The sequence below is a fragment of the Eptatretus burgeri genome, chromosome 12 (assembly GCF_056783735.1).
Source record: "Eptatretus burgeri isolate ZD-2024b chromosome 12, Ebu_testis_v1, whole genome shotgun sequence".
NCBI lineage: Eukaryota > Metazoa > Chordata > Myxini > Myxiniformes > Myxinidae > Eptatretus > Eptatretus burgeri.
In genome coordinates, this window is record NC_140972.1 from 61,717,926 (window position 1) to 61,738,860 (window position 20,935).

Sequence of the window (20,935 nt, forward strand, 5' to 3'; positions counted from 1 at the left end):
CCTCCCTCTCTCTTTCCCTCCCTCCCTCCCCCTTTCCCTCCCCCTCCCTCCCCCTTTCCCTCCCCTCCCTCCCCCTCCCTCCCCCTCCCTTCCTCTCTCTCCCTCCCCCTCCCTCCCTCTCTCTTTCCCTCCCCTCCCTCCCTCTCTCTTTCCCTCCCCCTCCCTCCCTCTCTCTTTCCCTCCCCCTCCCTCCCTCTCTCTTTCCCTCCCCCTCCCTCCCTCTCTCTTTCCCTCCCCCTCCCTCTTTCCCCTCTTCCCCTCCCCCTCCCTCCCTTCTTCTCCTCTTTCCCTCCCTCCCTCTTTTCCTCCCTCCCTCTTTCCCTCCCCCTTTCCCTCCCTCTTTCCCTCCCCCTTTCCCTCCCCCTCCCCTCCTCTTTCCCTCCCCTCCCCTCCTCTTTCCCTCCCCTCCCTCCCTCTTTCCCTCCTCCTCCCTCCCTCTTTTCCTCCCCTCCCCTCCTCTTTCCCTCCCCTCCCTCTTTCCCTCCCCCTCCCTCCCTCTTTCCCTCCCCTCCCTCCCTCTTTCCCTCCCCTCCCTCCCTCTTTCCCTCCCCTCCCTCGCTCTTTCCCTCCCCTCCCTCCCTCTTTCCCTCCCCTCCCTCCCTCTTTCCCTCCCCCTCCCTCCCTCTTTCCCTCCCCCTCCCTCCCTCTTTCCCTCCCCCTCCCTCCCTCTTTCCCTCCCTTCCTCTTTCCCTCCCCCTCCCTCCCTCTTTCCCTCCCCTCCCTCCCTCCCTCTTTCCCTCCCCTCCCTCCCTCTTTCCCTCCCCCTCCCTCCCTCTTTCCCTCGCCCTCCCTCCCTCTTTCCCTCCCCCTCCCTCCCTCTTTCCCTCCCCCTCCCTCCCTCTTTCCCTCCCCCTACCTCCCTCTTTCCCTCCCTCTCCCTCCCTCTTTCCCTCCCCCTCCCTCTCCCTCCCTCTTTCCCTCCCCTCCCTCGCTCTTTCCCTCCCCTCCCTCCCTCTTTCCCTCCCCTCCCTCCCTCTTTCCCTCCCCCTCCCTCCCTCTTTCCCTCCCCTCCCTCCCTCTTTCCCTCCCTCTCCCTCCCTCTTTCCCTCCCCCTCCCTCTCCCTCCCTCTTTCCCTCCCCTCCCTCTCCCTCCCTCTTTCCCTCCCCTCCCTCTCCCTCCCTCTTTCCCTCCCCCTCCCTCTCCCTCCCTCTTTCCCTCCCCCTCCCTCTCCCTCCCTCTTTCCCTCCCCCTCCCTCTCCCTCCCTCTTTCCCTCCCCCTCCCTCTCCCTCCCTCTTTCCCTCCCCCTCCCTCTTTCCCTCCCCTCCCTCCCTCTTTCCCTCCCCCTCCCTCCCTCTTTCCCTCCCCCTCCCTCCCTCTTTCCCTCCCCCTCCCTCTCCCTCCCTCCCTCTTTCCCTCCCCCTCCCTCTCCCTCCCTCTTTCCCTCCCCTCCCTCTCCCTCCCTCTTTCCCTCCCCCTCCCTCTCCCTCCCTCCCTCTTTCCCTCCCCCTCCCTCTCCCTCCCTCCCTCTTTCCCTCCCCCTCCCTCTCCCTCCCTCTTTCCCTCCCCCTCCCTCTCCCTCTCCCTCCCCCTCCCCTCCCTCTCCCTCCCTCTTTCCCTCCCCTCCCTCTCCCTCCCTCTTTCCCTCCCCCTCCCTCTCCCTCCCTCTTTCCCTCCCCCTCCCTCTCCCTCCCTCTTTCCCTCCCCCTCCCTCTCCCTCCCTCTTTCCCTCCCCCTCCCTCTCCCTCCCTCTTTCCCTCCCCCTCCCTCTCCCTCCCTCTTTCCCTCCCCCTCCCTCTCCCTCCCTCTTTTCCCTCCCTCTCCCTCTCCCTCCCTCTTTCCCTCTCCCTCCCTCTTTCCCTCCCCCTCCCTCTCCCTCCCTCTTTCCCTCCCCCTCCCTCCCTCTTTCCCTCCCCCTCCCTCCCTCTTTCCCTCCCCCTCCCTCCCTCTCCCTCTTTCCCTCTTTCCCTCCCCCTTTCCCTCCCCTCCCTCTATCCCTCCCCCTCCCTCCCCCTCTCTCTCCCCCTCCCTCCCCCCTCTCTCCTTCCCTCTTTCTCCTCCCCTCCCCCCTCCAGTACTAACATTTCGAAAACGGTTCGCTGTGCAGTTTTCAGTTCTTAATCCTTCATCAGATCATGACGGTCTCAGCGAAATAGTTCACGACTGTGTGATGTTTGAGACTTCCGGATTTTCTAAGAAAAATAATATCAAACATTTATTTATTTTCCTTGGGGACGTTCAAATGTAACGTACAACTAATAAAGCCTTCAACGACACTGCTGGGCTTGGGGCGAAGTGCGGCCGCACTGTCTGCCATTCCTCACTTCCTGGTGCGAAGGTTCCGCCATGAAGGCGGCGACGGTGTCGGGTGCTTCGTTCAGCGCTCTCGCCTTCGACATGACGGCGGGCCTGGGAGACGGCGTGAGTGGGACACGTGGGTCGGGATTGTGAATGAGTTCGGACTCGGACACTGGGATTGACCGCGTGGGAACCTCGACGTTGTAGATGCCGAGTCATGAAGACGCGGAGAACGAGCAAAAACAGGGTGGATTTTTTTCCCGTGTTCAGGTTTTCGGATTGCGTCATGATTGTTGATCCGAGGGAGGTCTTGCGATTCGGTTGTCAAGATGGTATAGTGGGCCTGAGAAACTTTTCCCATTGTTGTTGTCTGGTGGTGTATTGGTTTTTCCAAGAGTGATAAGGATCTCGTTACCGTTTGCTGTTTCAAAAATACTGAATTGGGTCGTGTTAAGATACCGTGCAAACGGACAGCCGGCTTATTGTGCCCAGCATACTTCATGGTGCAACACCCCGGTTGCGCAGCACTAAAATGATGTTTTTTTCAGCCGGGACTTTGGGACATTTCGTGTGTTATAAACACCTCATGTTTCATTGTCACCTGTTGTCGTGAATTGGTGCTACATCCATGTACCACACATGTGTTTGCATCAACTTTCATGACCACCCATATGACAAGGTTTGGTGGGATGAGCCTTTCCACTTGCACTGACTGTCACCTAATCATGAGCACTCCATCCTGCACCAACCACCAAATTAATCAAGTACCAACCATAGAGCAGACCTGAAGATCTACAGGACTACCTTCACTTCCTTAGACACCATGATGATGATGATGATGCATATACAGTATGTTGAAACCATTAATATATTCGTCATAATGAAACCGGGTGTAGTGGCGTGCGCCTGTAATCCGGCTACTCGGAGGCTTGGGTTGAAGGATCGTTTGAGGACGGGAGCTCTGCGCTGGGCCGCTCTATGAGAGGGTGTAGGGCAGCCCGGAATCATGGCGAAACCCAATCCTTATCCCTGTGTCGTAAGAGGCGACCATGGTTGCATCAGGAAGGACATCCGGCATAAAACCTAAGCCAAATCGGTATGCGGATCATAACGGATGATCCGCTGTGGCGACCCCTAACCAGAGCAGCCGAAAGACGAACAACAACAACAACATATTCGTCATAATGAAGGGATCTTGATTGCCATTACCTGACCAATTTGGACTTGAAAACATTTTACATTTATTCTTGCTCTTTTGAGGGGCAAGTAGTTAAAGCAGGTCGGGGGGAATTGAAATACCTGGGTTCTCATTCTCGTTCTACAAGAGGAGGCTGGAGGTTCCAGTGAGGATGTGGCATGAGAGAGTTGGGCCAGGGTGGAGTAAGAGGAGAGTTCCTGGTGGTGTCTATTGGAGAAAGTTTCCCGTTTGGCTGAGGGTGTGTGGGGGAAAAATTTATATTAATATATTTTAAATTGCAACAAATGGAGTTTCAGAAATGTAACTTTTATGCTGCAAGTTGAATTGGCTGTCATTTCTGGCCAAAAGACTTTTGCTCTAAATGATAAGAAATGGGTTGTTCTGGAGCAGAGTGACCGAGCTGATAAATGAACCTTTGCTTAGAAACGTACGAAGTGGCTTTTCGTCTAAAGGACACGTCTACAGTCTGGGTGAATATCCCCCAACCTCTCTCTCATGGAAGTATAAAATGCTTTGAAATCTAAAATTGTTTTCAGTGCAAGCACGTGAGGAAGTATAGTTTCTCAGTGGCTTGTACTCCTTGGAACTGACCAAGTACCAAGTTAGAATAAAACTCTCTGATGTAATGTGGAAGTGAATTGAATCGGGTTGGTCTAACTGTTAACTAAAGTAAGAATAAATGAAATAGAACCAAATAATATTGCAATCAAATGGGGATTCTTAAGTTCATTGTACAAGGGTGAGAAGTGTATAGTGTATAATTAGGAAATAAATTGTTTCACAAGGAAGGACTTGTGTGGACATCTGTTATCAGTGTCTATAGGGTTTTTGTAGGATTTTATAATCAAATCGGACAAACGTTAAACTCTGTCTGAAGTCAAATAGGATTCCACAATCGGCCAGTTAGAATCCTTCAGGACAACGATCACAACAAGGTGGGTTTAAAAAAAATCCACATCAGTGAATATTTACAAGATGGTTCCAAGACCGAACCGGTTCTCTTGTACGGAGTGCTGTGGTGTCCTTGACCCTGAGGAAAGGAGAGGAGGGATTGCTGCGGTCGATGTAAATGTGGATGTTGAGAGGGTTTGTATGCATCTCTTTGAAGGAAAGGAACATTGGCAAATTAGAACGTCCATTCAGTTAAGCGCATACCTCCACCAGGCCGATTCGTTTACGTTTTGTATCCCACCGATAGGACGGATCTGGATTTGGACCTGAACTAAAATTTAATCTGCCTGTTCTTGTCACCTAACCAACTCTTCCAACAAGTTTTAGTCCAAATCCGTCCACAACTTTTTGAGATATCGTGCTGTATGTCGTTTTCGGCTGTATCTATGTCAGATCCAGATCTGAATCTGGTTCTTCACCAAAATCTAATCATTTCATCCATGTCACATACCTAAGCTCTCCACGAAATTTCATCCGAATACATCCACAACTTTTTGAGATGTCCTGTTCACAAATAAACAGACAGACGGGCGAAAATATAACCACCTTCGGTCGCGGAGGTCAAGAGGTATGGGAGGAAGGTCTACATTGGTTGAGGTATGAGGGAGAAGGGGCATGTGGTCAGACAGACCTTTTGATTATGGGTGAAGTTGGCAGCAGGAGAAGAGGAAGACCAATATTAAGGTAGAGAAGAACATGAGAGAGGATGCTCGGGATAGAGCGGTTGTTCAAAGGGAATACTCATGTGACTGAGCCCACCAGAGTGTGGGATTAAAGGGACCATGAAAGTAGCAAAGATTACATTTTGACTCTTCCATGAGCCTTGACCTTTCATAAATATAAAATGTATCGGTAGAGAAACTGTAGAATTCATGATGGTCACGAAATTAAGCACATTTGGAGATGCTGCACATCTTCAATTGCAATGACACATACATCTTGCATGCGTTAAATGTTCAGTGGGATAAAAAAGGGAACTTTCGCAAACATGTTTGAGGAGTTGAATGACAAACGGCATGGAAGGAAGAACCATACGAGCAAACAAAATGGAAGGAGTCGTGATTTTATTCATTAATTTTTCAAAAACGATGAAAACGATTTTTTTTCCCCCATTTCTTAAACAAATCTTTAAAAAAAAATTGGAGTTGAAACTTTGTCATGATAAAAAAATTAAAACTTTTTTTAGTCTAAATTTGTCAGGTTATGGGCTGGCAGGATGGCATAGAGGTATACACACTCGTCTCTAAGCTATCGCTGAAGCTAAGCGATCTAAGCTAAGCGAGCTATCGCTGAAGCCATGAAGAAATTCCAAATTCCTGCACTGAATGATGGCTGGGAAAGCAATGGCAAACCACCCAGTATATAAGGTTTGCCAAGAAACTGCTTCGGCAACACCGATGCACTGTTAACTATCATACATTGATGATGACGTGTCGTTAACGGAAAGTTAGAGATAAATTTCCTTGGTACTTGAATCTTTACAGACATAAAACATTTGCCTTGTATTTTGTAGGTGGGCCTTCTCATGGGCGAGACAAGACGAGAAGTGACCAATATCATAACAGATACACAAATGGACAACATTGAACACAACATTGTTGTGGGTGAGAAATGCACCGTTTATGAAATATGCATGGCATTGTCAAAAGGTTATTGGTTGCTATTTTACCTCCATACATGTTATATATGGGAACCTGCATTCCCCGCACGAGCCAGGGATTTGATTGGGAACGCTAACTGGTAAAATTGTGTATCTTTTCCATCAATCAAGTGAAAGAATTGTTAATTTGCAGTTCATCTGAAAGTAACCTGCTGCCCCTCTGGGAGTCCTGCTTTTTTGGTCCGTGGGCAAATCAATATCTCGCAACTTCAAGTGATCTTCTTTCCTATCTCTCATCAATTCTGATTGTTCTCTTTCTCTTATAACACAGGTACACGTGCTACTATTTTTCCTACATGTCCCCACTCTAAGATTCTGGGGAAATTCCAAGTATTCTCCAACTAACATCATGCACTTTGTGTCTTTAACAATAAAGAAATCTGATAAAACCTTCTTAATTTAGATGAGTGAATTTAGAATCTTAATTACATTTTAATCTTAATGAGTGCTAGGCAAATAGTGCTAATAGCTACCCTGCAATTGTGTTGAATAATTGTGTCCCTGAGCTGCAGCTCCTGTTTTTATTTGGCTGTAAAAGTCTCCTATTCTCCCGGTATCTTGCCCGCACCTTGGAAGCATGCACTTATCCTTCCTGTGCCGAACAAAGTTGATCGATCCAATCCATCAACGACTGCCTGATGGCCTTAACTTTGATCCTTTCTCAGGTTTTGGAAACTTGTTATCAAGCATCTCCTATTCTTCCCAGAAAATTCAGCTCCACTGAGAAACGACCAATATGGACTCCATCAAGCCAGATTCAAGGAAATTACAAGGAAATTTTTTCCTCACTCAAGGACATTTATCTTTTTGTTCCTCAGCCACTTCAGTGTAGCTTTGGCTGTGTGCTTCGGGTCGTAGTCATTGTCAAGGTGAACTTCCGTCCCAATTTCAGCTTTCTTGCAGAGGGCAGCAGGTTTTCCTCTCGGATTTTTCTGTATTTTGCTCCATCCATTTTCGCTTCTATCCTGACATGTGCCTCAGTCCCTGCTGATGAGAAACATCTCCATAACATGATGCTACCACCACCATGCTTCACAGTTGGGATGTTGTTCTTTGGGTGATGTAGTGTGTTGGGTTTGCGCCAAATGTTAACGTTTTGTATTTAGGCCAAGAAGTTCCATCTTGGTTTTGTCAGACCACAAAACGTTTTGCCACATGGCTTTATAATCTCCAGAGTGGTATTTTGCATACCTCAAACGGGACTCAAGGCGGGCTTTTTTGAGTAATGGCCTCCTTCTTGCCACCCGACCATACAGGCCAGACTTGTGGAGTGCTTGGGATATTGTTGTCACATGCACATGGTGACCAGTCTGCCATAAAGGCCTGTCGCTCTTTCAAAGTTGCCATTGGCCTCTTGGTTGTCTCTCTGATCAGTCTCCTCCTTGCTTTGTCATCCAGTTTGAAGGGACGGCCTGATCTAAGCAGGGTCTTGGTCGTACCATACACCTTCCACTTCTCAATGATTGTCTTGATTCTGCTCCAAGGGATATTCAAGGCCTTTGAAATGTTTTTGTACCCATCCTCTGATCTGTGCCTTTCCACAACTTTATCCGAGAGGTCTTTTGAAAGCTCCTTGGTTTCCATGGTCGAGTCTTTGCTGTGAAAAGCATTACCCAGCAGAGGAAACCTATAGGAACAGCTGATTTTATTCTGAAATAATCAGAATCATGACAATTTAACACAGTTGGAGGCCAATTAACTTGGTGTGTGATTTTGAAGGTGATTGGTTACACCTGAGCTAATTTACAATTGATATTATAATGGGGGTATTAAGGTTAAGAACAACGTTCCCTCTCTTATTGGGTCACATCTCTTACACAGATTTTGTTGATTTTGCCCATTTTGGATGTTGAAATTTCTCAACCCCTCCCCAAGCTGGATTTGAATTATTCCCTGCAAGGCTTCCCAGAAAGTGAGATTCCTTTTCCACGTTGAGAAGTATGTTGCCTTGACTTTAGTTTCTGACCCTGTCTCTATCCAGATTTGCCCCTTTATGAAATACCACTCCCACATTTGCAGTGGACCTCCTCCACATCCACCTGTACTTGTACATGTAATGCAACTTTGCTGAATTTGGTCATTTTCTGAGCACAGTTTATATATGAATTCCCTCACAAGGAACTTCAACTCAGGAGGAGGCCATTTGACCCTTCAACGCCTGCACAATGGCTATTTGGTTGTCAACCATGGCTATTTGTCCGTGCCCTATCCTTTTAAATGCCGAGTGTCAAGGAAGGAAGCAGCACATACCATTTTTTAAAAGTCTTTGGTATGACTCAGCTGGGGTTTCAACCATCGACATCCCAAGCTCAGAGCAGACGCTCAGACGCTAACCATTACACCAATGAGTCTGGTAAATCTAAAAACTCTCAAGAAAATGCTGCCTGCAGTTTCTTTGCCTACTCCGTGTTTTGTAAACAAGGCTTGACTTAAGTGTTGTGCTTATTTTGGTATTTGAATGTGTTTTTTCTTTCTTTTTTTCTTCTTCAGATATTCAAAACCATATTCCATGTCCTCAACCCTCTTGGTGGGTATATTTTTCAGTGTTCAACAACAGCAGGCTTGTTTTCAATGCTTCTTAAACAATGTCTTATGTGATTAATTCACTTGTTTTAATTTGGTTGCAACTGAAGTACTTTGTCTCCTCATCAGTTTGTACAACAATGCAGGTACTGTGGACAAAGAGTTACTAAATGATGTCATTGGAGGTGCACAAGAGGTAAGTTACTGTCAATGCTGGAGAAGATATTCCAAGACATATGTGTCTGTTTCTTTGATTATCTTTTTGTCTGACAACCTGTTGTGTCGTAAAATACTCCAAGAATGAGGAATTCAATATTCTCCAACGGTTTTATTCAACCGAACATCAGAACGTAACAAGCTTTGCACTGCACACCTCCTGACCTCTCACTCCAAACTCCTTCGTCCTCATCGCACCCTCTAGCGTCCAGTCTATGCACAACACCACACAACCCGAATGTCCGAATTGGTCAAGTAAATTGAGACTCAAAATGGTGTTCGTATTATGAGGTCCACTTGTGCGTCCATGATCTGTTTTGTTCCGACACAAACGATGACCTCTTTCAATGCGTAAAGTGTCAGAAAGTTATTGACCCTTAATTTCTCACAACACTCTTGTCATGATGTACCCATTGTTTCCAGCTTCCCAAACACAATAAAATAAGAAGCAAAAAGTAATACAAGCATTATTATCCTTGCCAGAGAGGGTATTGCATTTGGGTTTGTCTTTGGGTTTGGCAAAGGATGCGATTAAAATGTGAGATTGTCGACAAAGTACGTACGGTGAAAATACCTCCAAAAAATTGAGAGAGATTGGGACCATACTCTGTGCAGAGCGTTTGTGCTGCTTAAGCAGTCTCCTCTGCTATTGGACACAATCCTGGACGGGTCGCCACTCCGACACAGTATACCAGCAAGCTGGTACTCATTTTGCCGACCTCGGAAGGATGACAGGCCGAGTTAACCCCACCTGATATTAATTCAACAGCTGAGCGGGATTTGAACTCACAACCCTCGGATCCAAAGTCCGCTACCCTAACCATTTAGCCAACACCAGACGATTTAACAGCCAACCCTCCAAAAAATACAAACTATAAAACCACACAAAACCTGTCTGGGAGAGAGTATGCAACCTTTGATTGATCATTGTAGTTAATTTTAACATTGTTATTGCAACCAAACCTGTGAGAGATATTTTCATTCTCGCAATGCTCTTTAACGTGTTGGCACCGTATTAGCACATCCTTCACTTCTGGGCACGCGGCTAAGCTGTGAAATAGCCGGTCTGCCGGGCAAGCTCTCTCTAAACTGTGCTCGAGCGACATCAAACCAACGCTGCGTTGATTTGAGAATGTAGCACATGTACGATTCTGTAGGGAAACTGGTAATCCATTAATTGTTTTAAATTAATAGTTAACCAAGTTCCTTTACAAGGAACTTCATTCAACACAGGAGGCCATTAGGCCCATCAAACCTGTTCAATGGCTCAGAGTGGATGCTCTAACCATTACACCACTTTGTCTGGTTGAACAAACCCTGCCAATGCCTCATGGTTGTTGTTTCTTTATAATGTGGACGTCAATTACCTGCACAGCTCTGTCTTCTCTCTGCACAGAGATATGAAGTGACAGCAAGGCATTAACCTTTCCCTGTTATTTCCTGTTATTCCCTGTTCCCCATGGTACTGACAGCAAGTCATTGGGTGGTACAAGTTCAGAAGGAACACGCCTCAGCAAATATCCTTGCATGAGCAACAGATCCATCGCAGTATGCAGGCTGTTCTTGAAGCTCCCGACCTCTTCTTTCTCCTCTTCACAACCCATTCTTCTGAAAACCATGCCACATATGTCTTGGAACACAGGCTTTTCAAATGGTTGGAAAGCTGCAGGTGAGCAAGGTAGTACAAGTTGATGAATATTGTTCTTCATCAAAAGTGTTGGCTAGATTTTTATTCTTTATTTGGCAACATTTGTGCTCTTTGTAATTGATAGATTAACATAAGTGTGTTTTCACTGAACTATTCATCCATGTGGACCATAACGTATCTTTTATTATTATTATTATTATTATTATTATTATTATTATTATTATTATTCTCTATACTGTACATTCAAAGGCTCTTAGAATTGCTGTCAAACTCTCTCACGTGCAGAGAAGGCAGACATCACAAGATTTGGCATCAGGCAAAGAACGCTGTTAATCTTGGGGGAAGTTACTTTCCAGAACATGCTGTGTGTGCTGGTTGGGACTTCTCATGGCGGTGCTTTTCTCTCCAGAGTGAATGAAGCATTTTTAGGGAGACGTCTCCCTCCCCAAGGGATGCCAACCCATGGGATTTGGCTCGGCTCTGTCTTCCAAATGCTGAGTGCCAAGCGAGGAAGCAGCACAAACCGTTTTTAAAGTCCTTGGTATGATGCGCTCAGGGTGACAATTTAACAGCCAACCGCCCAGACTTGGAGCAGAGGCTCTAACCACGATGCCACTGAGTCTGGTCATTTAATTAAATTGTCAATTATGACATTCTGGATTAGTTAATCATGTACCATGCATGCTCTATAGTTGAAACAGTGTCGGTTCTACGAAAGCAGTTTCTGGGCGATGGTTACAATCCAGAATGAGTCGCTACCCCATTGCAGGATACATGACAGTGTGTGTAGGAATTTGTTGGAATTAGTTTAGGGTGCCGGCGATAGCTTGCCTATTCTTCACGAAGGATACAGTGGGGTCTTAAACGGTCATCAACTATTGCTGGTGGATGGGACAGACCAAGTATAACGTACATCTGAGGGACGATGCACACACATTGATCCATCAATTTGGGACCATACTCTTTGCAGAGCGTTGGTGCTGCTTAAGCGGTCTCCTAGGCTATTGGGCATAATCTTGGATGGGTCGCCACTACAACACAGGATACCAGCAAGCTGGCACTCATTTTACCGACCTCTGAAGGATGACAGGCAGAGTCAACCCCACGTGGTATTAATTCAACAGCCGGGTGGGACTTGAACTCAGGATCATAGGTTCCCAAGTCCACCACCCAAACCATTAAGCCAATACCAGGTATACACATTGATGAAACACCAGGATGACAGTTTGTGACCGGGTCGAGATTCAACCCCAGGCTTGACAGCTTTAAGGTGGGTGTACACACCTATAGGCTATCCTGCCTGTCCTGGATTAGTTAGCTGTCTGCAATTAATTTTGCTTTACTAATCTATATATGCTTTGTCACCAAATGCTAAAATAGATGTTTATCAGAGTGTAATTTACAGTTATAGTTGATCGAGTCGAGTCAGGTCAGGTATGGGAGCATGTGCCGGAGCAGTGCGTTGCTATGTCAACTTTCTGCCAGTACTCTCGGGGCCTCGGTCTCGCCATCCCCTCAGGCAGATGCCTGGCCCATCTGCATCTCCTTGAGATGCCGATCAATCTTCTGCAGCTATGAGGCATGTGGTCGGCCTGTTGGCCTCCTCCACTCATGAGGCTCCCTCGCTGAGAGAATCTGGTGAGCAGGATCAACGTCAGGAAAACGAGATACATGTCTATACAGCCGCTGCTGATGCTCACGGATTATACAGTAACAAATCTCATCCCAGTCTCTCTCAGCAACTGCTCCTCGGACACAAAGTCTGACTTGCGATAGCCTAGGATTCTCCGAAGAGACCTGGTACCGAAGGAGTTAAGTCTCCATCTTAGATCCTTGGAAAGAGTCCAAGGGACACATCCATTGAGCAAGACTGGAAACACCAAGGACTTAAAGACTTGGACTTTCATCCTCATGCACAGGTACCAACAGTGCCACACCCCATGATTCAGTAAATTCATGGCTCTTCAGGCCCGACCCGGACATCTATTGACCTATGGCTCACAAAAAGCGGCGACATGAATATCACTGCCAAGGTGAGTGAATCTCTCCGTGATCTCAACATCCTCACCAAAAACAGGTGCAGACAAGATAGCAGCATCGAAGTTGTCATTGAAAGCCTGGATCTTAGTTTTTACCCAGAAAACCAATAATCCCAGCAGCTCTGACTCCTCATTGAGCACCTCGAGTGCCCCCATAAGGATATCACTGAACAACAAAAATTTTTTACTGGAGATGTGTAAAGTGATTTAGACTAATTTGGGTACGCTGATTTCAAAAATCATAACCGTTTTGCTGTATCACGTCAGGATTTCACGTATCACGTGAAATCACGTGTATCACGTCAGTAACAGAAATATTCCCATTGCCTAGAAGTCAGGATTTCAATGAAATTTACAAAAATTCATTTATTCATTTATTTCATCATGAATGCTTCAAAATTATAGAAATTACAGAAAAACTCCACTAGATTGTAATTAAAAATGCTTTAGGCATTTGGCTTTGCGTTTGTGCTGCTCTGTGTCAGTTTCACGATGCAGGAACCAGCAGAAATCGCCCATCATGTTCGGGTTGTGCCGCCCTTGGTAACGCGTCTCCATGAGTGAAATCTCTTGGTGGAATCGCTCGCCGTGCTCGTCCGAGACTGCTCCCAAGTTGTCAGGGAAGAAGTTCAGGTGCTGGTGTAGGAAATGGATTTTCAGGGACATCCTGGAGCCAAGTTTCCTGAAGGACTCCAGCAGCTGCTGCACTATTTCTTCATAGTTGTCCGCGCGCTCGTTCCCCAAGAAGTTGTCCGTCACAGCTTTGAAGCTCCTCCACGCTGCCAGCTCTTTGGGGTTTAGAGTTGTCGGAAAAGTTTCGTCCTTCATAATCTGTCGGATTTGCGGTCCAACAAAGACACCATCCTTGATCTTGGCCTCCGACAAGGTGTTGCCAAACTTTTCCTTGAGGTATAAAAACCCACGCCCATTCAGATCCATTGCCCGTACAAAACTTTTCATCAAGCCGAGCTTTATGTGGAGTGGTGGAAGGAAAACCTTGGCTGGGTCGACAAGGGCGACATACTTCACGTTGTGTCGACCAGGTACATGCTCTTTTCGCTCTTCCCAATCTTTCTTCGTCCAGTGATTCTTGTCGTCTCTGCTATCCCAGAGACAAAGGAAGCACATGTATTTCGTGTAGCCTGACTGCAGCCCTAACAACAGCGCCACCACTTTCAAGTCTCCGCAGATGTGCCAGTTGAAGTCATTGTACTTGATGGAATCAAGCAGCTGCCGCATAGTCTCATAGGTCTCTGCCATGCCGAACGCGTGAGCCAGTGGGACTGATGGTTTCTCGTTGCCATTGTGGAGCAAAACAGCCTTCAAGCTGTTCTTCCCCGAGTCGATGAAGAGGCGCCAGTCTGCAGGATCGTGATCACACCCAAGTTCTTTCAACAGACCGTTGATGTCACTGCAGAATGTCATCGTGTCTTCCATCTCAAAGAACTCAGCCATGTCTCTGTGACGTGCTCTGAACAAGGATATCTTGGTGTTAGGTTCAAGTAGATTCCACTGCTGCAGCTTTGATCCAAGCAGCTCTGCCTTCGCCTTTGACAGCGAGAGATCTCTTACAAGATCATTTAAGTCTCCCTGGTTCAGAAGGTGTGATTCTTGAGTGTCGGGTTCAAAAGGTTCATCATCACCATCCTCTTCACCACTGCTTACAGCTATGTTCTGATCAGCTGGAGGTGTTGGAACGGGGTTCTCGTCATCATGAGGCACAGGTTTACGAGCAGAGACACAGTCAGCGTACTTGATGTGACCTTTATTCTTCTTGTTGAAGCCGGCGATGTTTGTGCAGCAGAAATAACAATCATCATGATGATTCTGCGGCTCACGCCATATCATGGGCACCGCAAATGGCATGCTCACGCGCTTGCCCACCAACCACTGAGTCAAGGTTGTGTGACAGCTTGTGCAGCAGATGTGTGGTGCCCAGCTCTGTTCTTGGTCCCCCACCTTACACCCGAAGTAGTGAAAGTAGGCGGCCTTCATTTTCACTGCTGTAGATATACTTCGCTGTTGATCTTTTTTGGTATACCGACCACAGACATAACAGAAGTTGTCAGGATGATTGGTACAGGAACGCCTACTCATCTTTATCTGAAAGAAAGAAATATAACACAAGTTAACAACAATTGTACGAAATAGACATGTTAAAGACATATGTAAATTTCATTGAAATCCTGACTTCTAGGCAATGGGAATATTTCTGTTCCTGAAAATCCTGACATGATACAGCAAAACGGTTATGATTTTTGAAATCAGCGTACCCAAATTAGTCTTATTCACTTTACACATCTCCAGTAAAAAAAAAATTTTGAAATTTGTTGTTCAGTGTATCCAGCATCTCCGCATCGGTCAGGTCAGGTATGGGAGCATGCACCAGAGCAGCGCATCGTTGCGTCCACATTCTGCCAGTACTCCAGGGGCCTCTGTCTGGCCATCCCCCAAGCAGATGCCTGGCCCATCCCCATCTCCTTGAGATGCTGATCAACCTGCTGCAACCACGAGGCACATGGTCGGCCCATTGGCCTCCTCCACTCACTAGATTCCCTTGCTGAGAGAATCTGGTGAGCAGGATCAGCGTCAAGAAAACGAGCCACATGTCCATACAGCCACAGCTGACACTTACGGACTATGCAGGTAACAAATCTCATTTGAGTCTCTCTCAGCAACCGCTTGTTGGACACAAAGTCCGACCAGCAATAGCCAAGGATTCTCCGAAGAGACCTGGTACCAAAGGAATTAGGTCTCCATCTCAGATCCTTGGTCAGAGTCCAAGTCTCACATCCATAGAGCAAGACTGGAAGCACCAAGGACCTGAAAACTCGGACTTTTGTCCTCCCGCACAGGTACCGGCAGCACCACACCCCATTTTCCAGTGAATGCATGACTCCCCAGGCCCGACCCAGACGTCTATTGACCTCTGAATCACAGCCAGCAGAGACATGAATATCACTGCCAAAGTAAGTAAATCTCTCCATGACATCAATATCCTCAGCACAAACAGGCACAGACAGGACAGCAGCATCCAAGATGTCATTGAAGGCCTGGATATCAGTTTTGACCCAGGAAACCCGTAATCCCAGCGGCTCCTACTCCTCATTCAGCACTTCGAGGGCCCCCAAAAGGATATCTAAAGTCTCCACAAATATGACTGCATCAACTGCCAAATCAATGTCAGAGATCTTGACATTCCCAAACGATGCACGACAGCTTCATCTCTCCGACATCCTCCCTAGAATCCAGTCCATACAAGTGCTGAAAAGTGTGGGGGCCAGCACACACCCCTGACGAACTCCAATAACAACTGGAAATAAGTCAGAGATGGTATCACCACATCTCACAGCACTCTCAGTACCAGAGTCGAGTTCAGACATCAGATCGATCAGTTTTGCTGGCACCCCACAAAGACCAAGAATCCTCAAGAGGGTATCCCGATTCACTGAAGCAAACGCTTCACAGAGATCAACATAAGCTGCATGCAACCCCTGCCGAAACTCTTGCCTGCATTTGTTGAGGACCCGAAGTCCTGGAAAACAACAACTGGAAATAAGTTGGAGATGGAACCACCACACCTCACAGAACTCTCAGTACCAGAGTATATTTCAGAAATCATATTGATCAGTTTTGGTGCCACCCCACGAAGACCGAGAATCCTGCAGAGGGCATCTCGATTAACTGAATCAAACACTTTGTGGAGATTAACATCAGCTAAGAGCAGCCCCTGCCGAAACTCTTGGCTGTATCCGGTGAGGTTTAGTGTTTATGGTTTAGTGTCCAGCTGTTGCTCTACTGTCTGTTCATTTCCTTTTAGTCTCGTCATCTTGCTCTTCCATGAGTCCTCATCTTGTAGAGGAAAAAAAAAACCACCTTTTTCCTCACTGTGGAAGATGGAAAAAATAAGTTTATTCTTTTAGTTATATATTTTGAAGTTTAGTTTTTGTCTGTAAAATATTTTGTTCCCTCTGCCACCAAAGGTGGATGGAGGTTCTGTTTTCACCCCTGTTTGTTTGTCTGCTTGTGGGCATGATATCTCAAAATGCTAGGATGGATTTAGATGAAATGTGGTGGACAGATTGAGTGTGTGACAAGGACCCACTTCTGCCTTACCCCCCCCACCTCCTGCCTTACCGTTTCTCCCATCCCCCTTGCCTTCCCATCTCTCCCACCCCCCCTGCCTTCTCGTCTCTCCCACCCTCCCTGTCTTCCCGTCTCTCCCACCCACCCTCTGCCTTCCCGTCTCCACCATCCCCCCTCTGCCTTCCCGTCTCCACCATCCCCCTCTGCCTTCCCGTCTCTCCCACCCCCTCTGCCTTCCCGTCTCTCCCACCCACCCTCTGCCTTCCCGTCTCTCCCACCCACCCTCTGCCTTCCCGTCTCCACCATCCCCCCTCTGCCTTCCCGTCTCTCCCACCCACCCTCTGCCTTCCCGTCTCTCCCACCCACCCTCTGCCTTCCCGTCTCTCCCACCCACCCTCTGCCTTCCCGTCTCTCCCACCCACCCTCTGCCTTCCCGTCTCTCCCACCCACCCTCTGCCTTCCCGTCTCTCCCACCCACCCTCTGCCTTCCCGTCTCTCCCACCCACCCTCTGCCTTCCCGTCTCTCCCACCCACCCTCTGCCTTCCCGTCTCTCCCACCCACCCTCTGCCTTCCCTTCTCTCCCACCCACCCTCTGCCTTCCCGTCTCTCCCACCCACCCTCTGCCTTCCCGTCTCTCCCACCCACCCTCTGCCTTCCCGTCTCTCCCACCCACCCTCTGCCTTCCCGTCTCTCCCACCCACCCTCTGCCTTCCCGTCTCTCCCACCCACCCCCTCTGCCTTCCCGTGTCTCCCACCCACCCTCTGCCTTCCCGTCTCTCCCACCCACCCTCTGCCTTCCCGTCTCTCCCACCCACCCTCTGCCTTCCCGTGTCTCCCACCCACCCTCTGCCTTCCCGTCTCTCCCACCCACCCTCTGCCTTCCCGTTCTCCCATCCCACCCCCTCTGCCTTCCCGTCTCTCCCACCCACCCTCTGCCTTCCCGTCTCTCCCACCCACCCTCTGCCTTCCCGTCTCTCCCACCCACCCTCTGCCTTCCCGTCTCCACCATCCCCCCTCTGCCTTCCCGTCTCTCCCACCCACCCTCTGCCTTCCCGTCTCTCCCACCCACCCTCTGCCTTCCCGTCTCTCCCACCCACCCTCTGCCTTCCCGTCTCTCCCACCCACCCTCTGCCTTCCCGTCTCTCCCACCCACCCTCTGCCTTCCCGTCTCTCCCACCCACCCTCTGCCTTCCCGTCTCTCCCACCCACCCTCTGCCTTCCCGTCTCTCCCACCCACCCTCTGCCTTCCCGTCTCTCCCACCCACCCTCTGCCTTCCCGTCTCTCCCACCCACCCTCTGCCTTCCCGTCTCTCCCACCCACCCTCTGCCTTCCCGTCTCTCCCACCCACCATCTGCCTTCCCGTCTCTCCCACCCACCATCTGCCTTCCCGTCTCTCCCACCCACCCTCTGCCTTCCCATCTCCACCCACCCTCTGCCTTCCCGTCTCTCCCACCCACCCTCTGCCTTCCCGTCTCTCCCACCCCCCCTCTTGCTTCCTTTTCCCTCACTCTTCATTTTGCCAGCATCATTAATGTTTAAAAAAATAAAAAATAAAAATTTCTAGGATCATGCCACATTTGCAAAAAATATCTATATTGTTTTCTCTTCATTAAAAAACTTTTGTTATTTTTTTGTAGAAAATGGAGTTGAAATGTTGAAAAATTGGTCTGCAGTTCCTGTCTTAAGCCACCATTTGCATTCTTGCCAATGACCTTATTTTGGGAACTTGATCTCGAATGGTTGACTTCTGTTCTGGGGGATGTTTATTTTGCTGTCAGGTCTCCCTTCCTTTGTGCAAATTCATATATCTTCTTTTCTTTTTTTTAACCAATGACTTATCAACTATGTGAAGGATATAAATTAATCACTATTTAAAGGATATAAATAGATAAAATGGTTTGTGGAATGTCAAATGCTTCTTTTGTATCAGACCTTTGTATGTTTTCTTCAGGTGATGCAAAGCATTTGCCGATTTGAAATACATTAACTATATTTACCTGTGTTGTGTTTTCTGTCTTTACTTTGCAGGCGTTTTCTTACATTGCCTATGACGATCACCAACCTTGGCCAGGTAGGCCAGCAAGAATACTGGGCAAGTCCTATATCAAGCCGTCGACCTTCTTACGGTGATCTTGTGGACAAACACAAGTAAGGCCACTGGTTCTTGGTTGGGATCATGTTAGGATGTTGAACCCCCAAAATCTTTTTCCATGATCTTAATTATTGCATACGGTGCTGTTAAAATGTTATTATTATTATTATTATTTTTTAAATTGCTTTCATTTCAGACGTAAATTCATGTCAAAAGGGGGAGATATGCATGGTGTCAAAGATCTCATAGAGTTGAACCGTGATCTTCAGAATCGACTGCAGGTAGGAATCTTTTTTGGTGAAAGCTTTGGAACGCTGCTTGAATAACAAAAAAAACCTTAGATTCTTTCCCATTTCATTTTTAACAAAACCTTCCACCCCTCTTATCTAGTTTTTTGTCCATAAATAAACTTTTTCGTTTTTGGAACAGCTGAACCAATGCCAATCAAAATTCAAAAGTTGCACCTTCATCATTGTTTCCACATTGTGACAAAAGCTTTGTGTTCATCCTCTCTCTCCCTCTCTCTCTCCCCCTTAGGACCATCTGGCAAACTCCCCCCTCCCACATCGACTTTGTTAACAATCCTCTTGAGGAAGTTCAGTCATTCGAACTCTCACTATCAGCCATGATCTTTCTTGGACAAACCTCATTTCAAAGTTGGCCTCCAAAGCCAGCTGCTGACTGGGCATCCACCATTGTACAAAGTCCTTCCTTGGCATACCTGAACTGCTATCCATCGACAAGGCCTTCATCTGCAGCTTGGTGGAGTACTGCTCCTCCTTTGGGCTGGCTCCCCTGCCTCACATCTTGCTCAGCTTGATGCTGTGGAAACCAAGGCCTTTAAGATTATTGGAAACTCCCACAATGAAACTGAGTCGATGGGCTTATCACTTTGCAGGTTGGTGGTCTCTGTCTTGTACCGCCTCCTTTCTTGTCTTGCAACCTGTGTTCTTGCCGTGCTTTGTCCCCCCCCCCTTTCCCCTCCAGGTTTCTGCAGGGCACACACGGTCCACAATAAACCCCCTTCCGGTGAAACTACCTAAATCTAGGATCACAGCTCACTTCCACTCATTCGTTCCTCTTTTTCCCTGCCTGTGAAACCAACTTCCACATTCTCTTCAATTTCATTCTTCCCTCCAGATATTCAAGAGGGATGTTCACCACCATCTCAGATCATCTCCAATCCAAAATGATGACATTTTTACCCTTGTTATCCCCCCCCCAACCCCGCAATCCCTCCTCCTTCCAAATTTCCAGTTTTCCTTCCTTGGAGGCTCCTGTCTCCATCTTGATCTTGTCCACCCCATTCCTTCTCTCCTGCCCCCCATCCTCCCCCCACACCCTTTGTTTGTCCAAGTCGCCCTCTATCTTGCCCTTCTACTCTGCTGTTGGTGTTTTTCCCCTTCTCTATACTGTTTATTTTGCGTCCGTCTCTACTATTCTCCTGATCCATTCAGTGTCCCATTTCTTCTACGAGCCGCAACTATGGATACAAAAAAACAAAACTCTTTGATTGCCATTGTTAGATCTACTCTGACTGTTGCTACTGCAATGAGTACTCCTGCTACTTCTTCAGCAGTCTCCATTGTTCCTATGTTATTGTGGGGTCAGCGAGGGAAAGCTATTGTTGTTATTATTATTATTATTAGGGTACCCTGTGAGTACAGGGTACCCTATTGTTTTTCTTCTGTTTATTATTATTTTTCTTTTTCCGCCGGCATTTTGCACCCTTTTTCGCTTTAAAAATCATTTTCTCTGGAACACGAAGTCCGATCGACAGGAAATTTTCACCATAGTATGTATCTTTTTTGATAGCACAATCAGCTTATAATTATGACGTCATTGGTCACGTGGTACGGTCGCCATCTTGAAAAAAGCGATAAACTTTGGACATCTGTATCTCGGAAACCGTGCAATGGAAAAATTTTTCGTTTGATACATTTTACTAAGCTCCCTATGGGGAACACGTGTGATTTTTCGTGACGTCATAGGTGAAGCGATATACCGGTGAAAATTCGTCAAGTAGAACGCCGTATAGGAAAAATCTGAAAAATTTTGAGCGTCATCTACGCCTAAAATCACCGACGAAAATGTTTTTCTTGACGTCATCGATGACGTATTTCGGCCGCCATCTTGTTTTTTAGTGTTTTTTAAAAAAAAATCTTCTTCTCCAGAACGGCTGTGCAGATTGAGGCGAAACTTTACAGGGACATTCCCCCTGAGGCCCTCTTTCAAGTTTGTTAATTTGTTGTTGATACGTCACATGGTTTGGCGGCCATCTTG

The 20,935-nt window shown here is 47.5% G+C and overlaps 2 protein-coding genes across 6 annotated transcripts in view; one reads left to right on the top strand and one right to left on the bottom strand.

The window, feature by feature from the left end:
- LOC147015740 (BRISC complex subunit Abraxas 2-like) overlaps positions 1 to 20,935 on the top strand; it is an 87,753-nt gene that overhangs the window by 51,027 nt on the left and 15,791 nt on the right. For 3 of the 5 annotated variants that reach the window (XM_085848208.1, XM_085848207.1, XM_085848204.1), the window contains 6 exons: positions 5,900 to 5,990; positions 8,537 to 8,573; positions 8,699 to 8,765; positions 10,258 to 10,454; positions 18,589 to 18,708; positions 18,849 to 18,933. In XM_085848208.1, the coding sequence (XP_085704334.1) occupies positions 5,912 to 5,990; positions 8,537 to 8,573; positions 8,699 to 8,765; positions 10,258 to 10,454; positions 18,589 to 18,708; positions 18,849 to 18,933 (585 nt within the window). In that variant the 5' untranslated portion in view covers positions 5,900 to 5,911. Of the gene's footprint in view, positions 1 to 2,207; positions 2,361 to 5,899; positions 5,991 to 8,164; positions 8,400 to 8,536; positions 8,574 to 8,698; positions 8,766 to 10,257; positions 10,455 to 18,588; positions 18,709 to 18,848; positions 18,934 to 20,935 lie in introns of those variants that run through there. The other 2 variants (XM_085848206.1, XM_085848203.1) reach the window with 2 other exon arrangements.
- LOC147015742 (uncharacterized) overlaps positions 12,794 to 20,935 on the bottom strand; it is a 37,471-nt gene continuing 29,329 nt past the window's right edge. Inside the window, exon 3 of the mRNA XM_085848202.1 lies at positions 12,794 to 14,575. Coding sequence (XP_085704328.1) covers positions 12,908 to 14,569 — 1,662 coding nt within the window. The 5' untranslated portion in view covers positions 14,570 to 14,575 and the 3' untranslated portion in view covers positions 12,794 to 12,907. The remainder of the gene's footprint in view (positions 14,576 to 20,935) is intronic.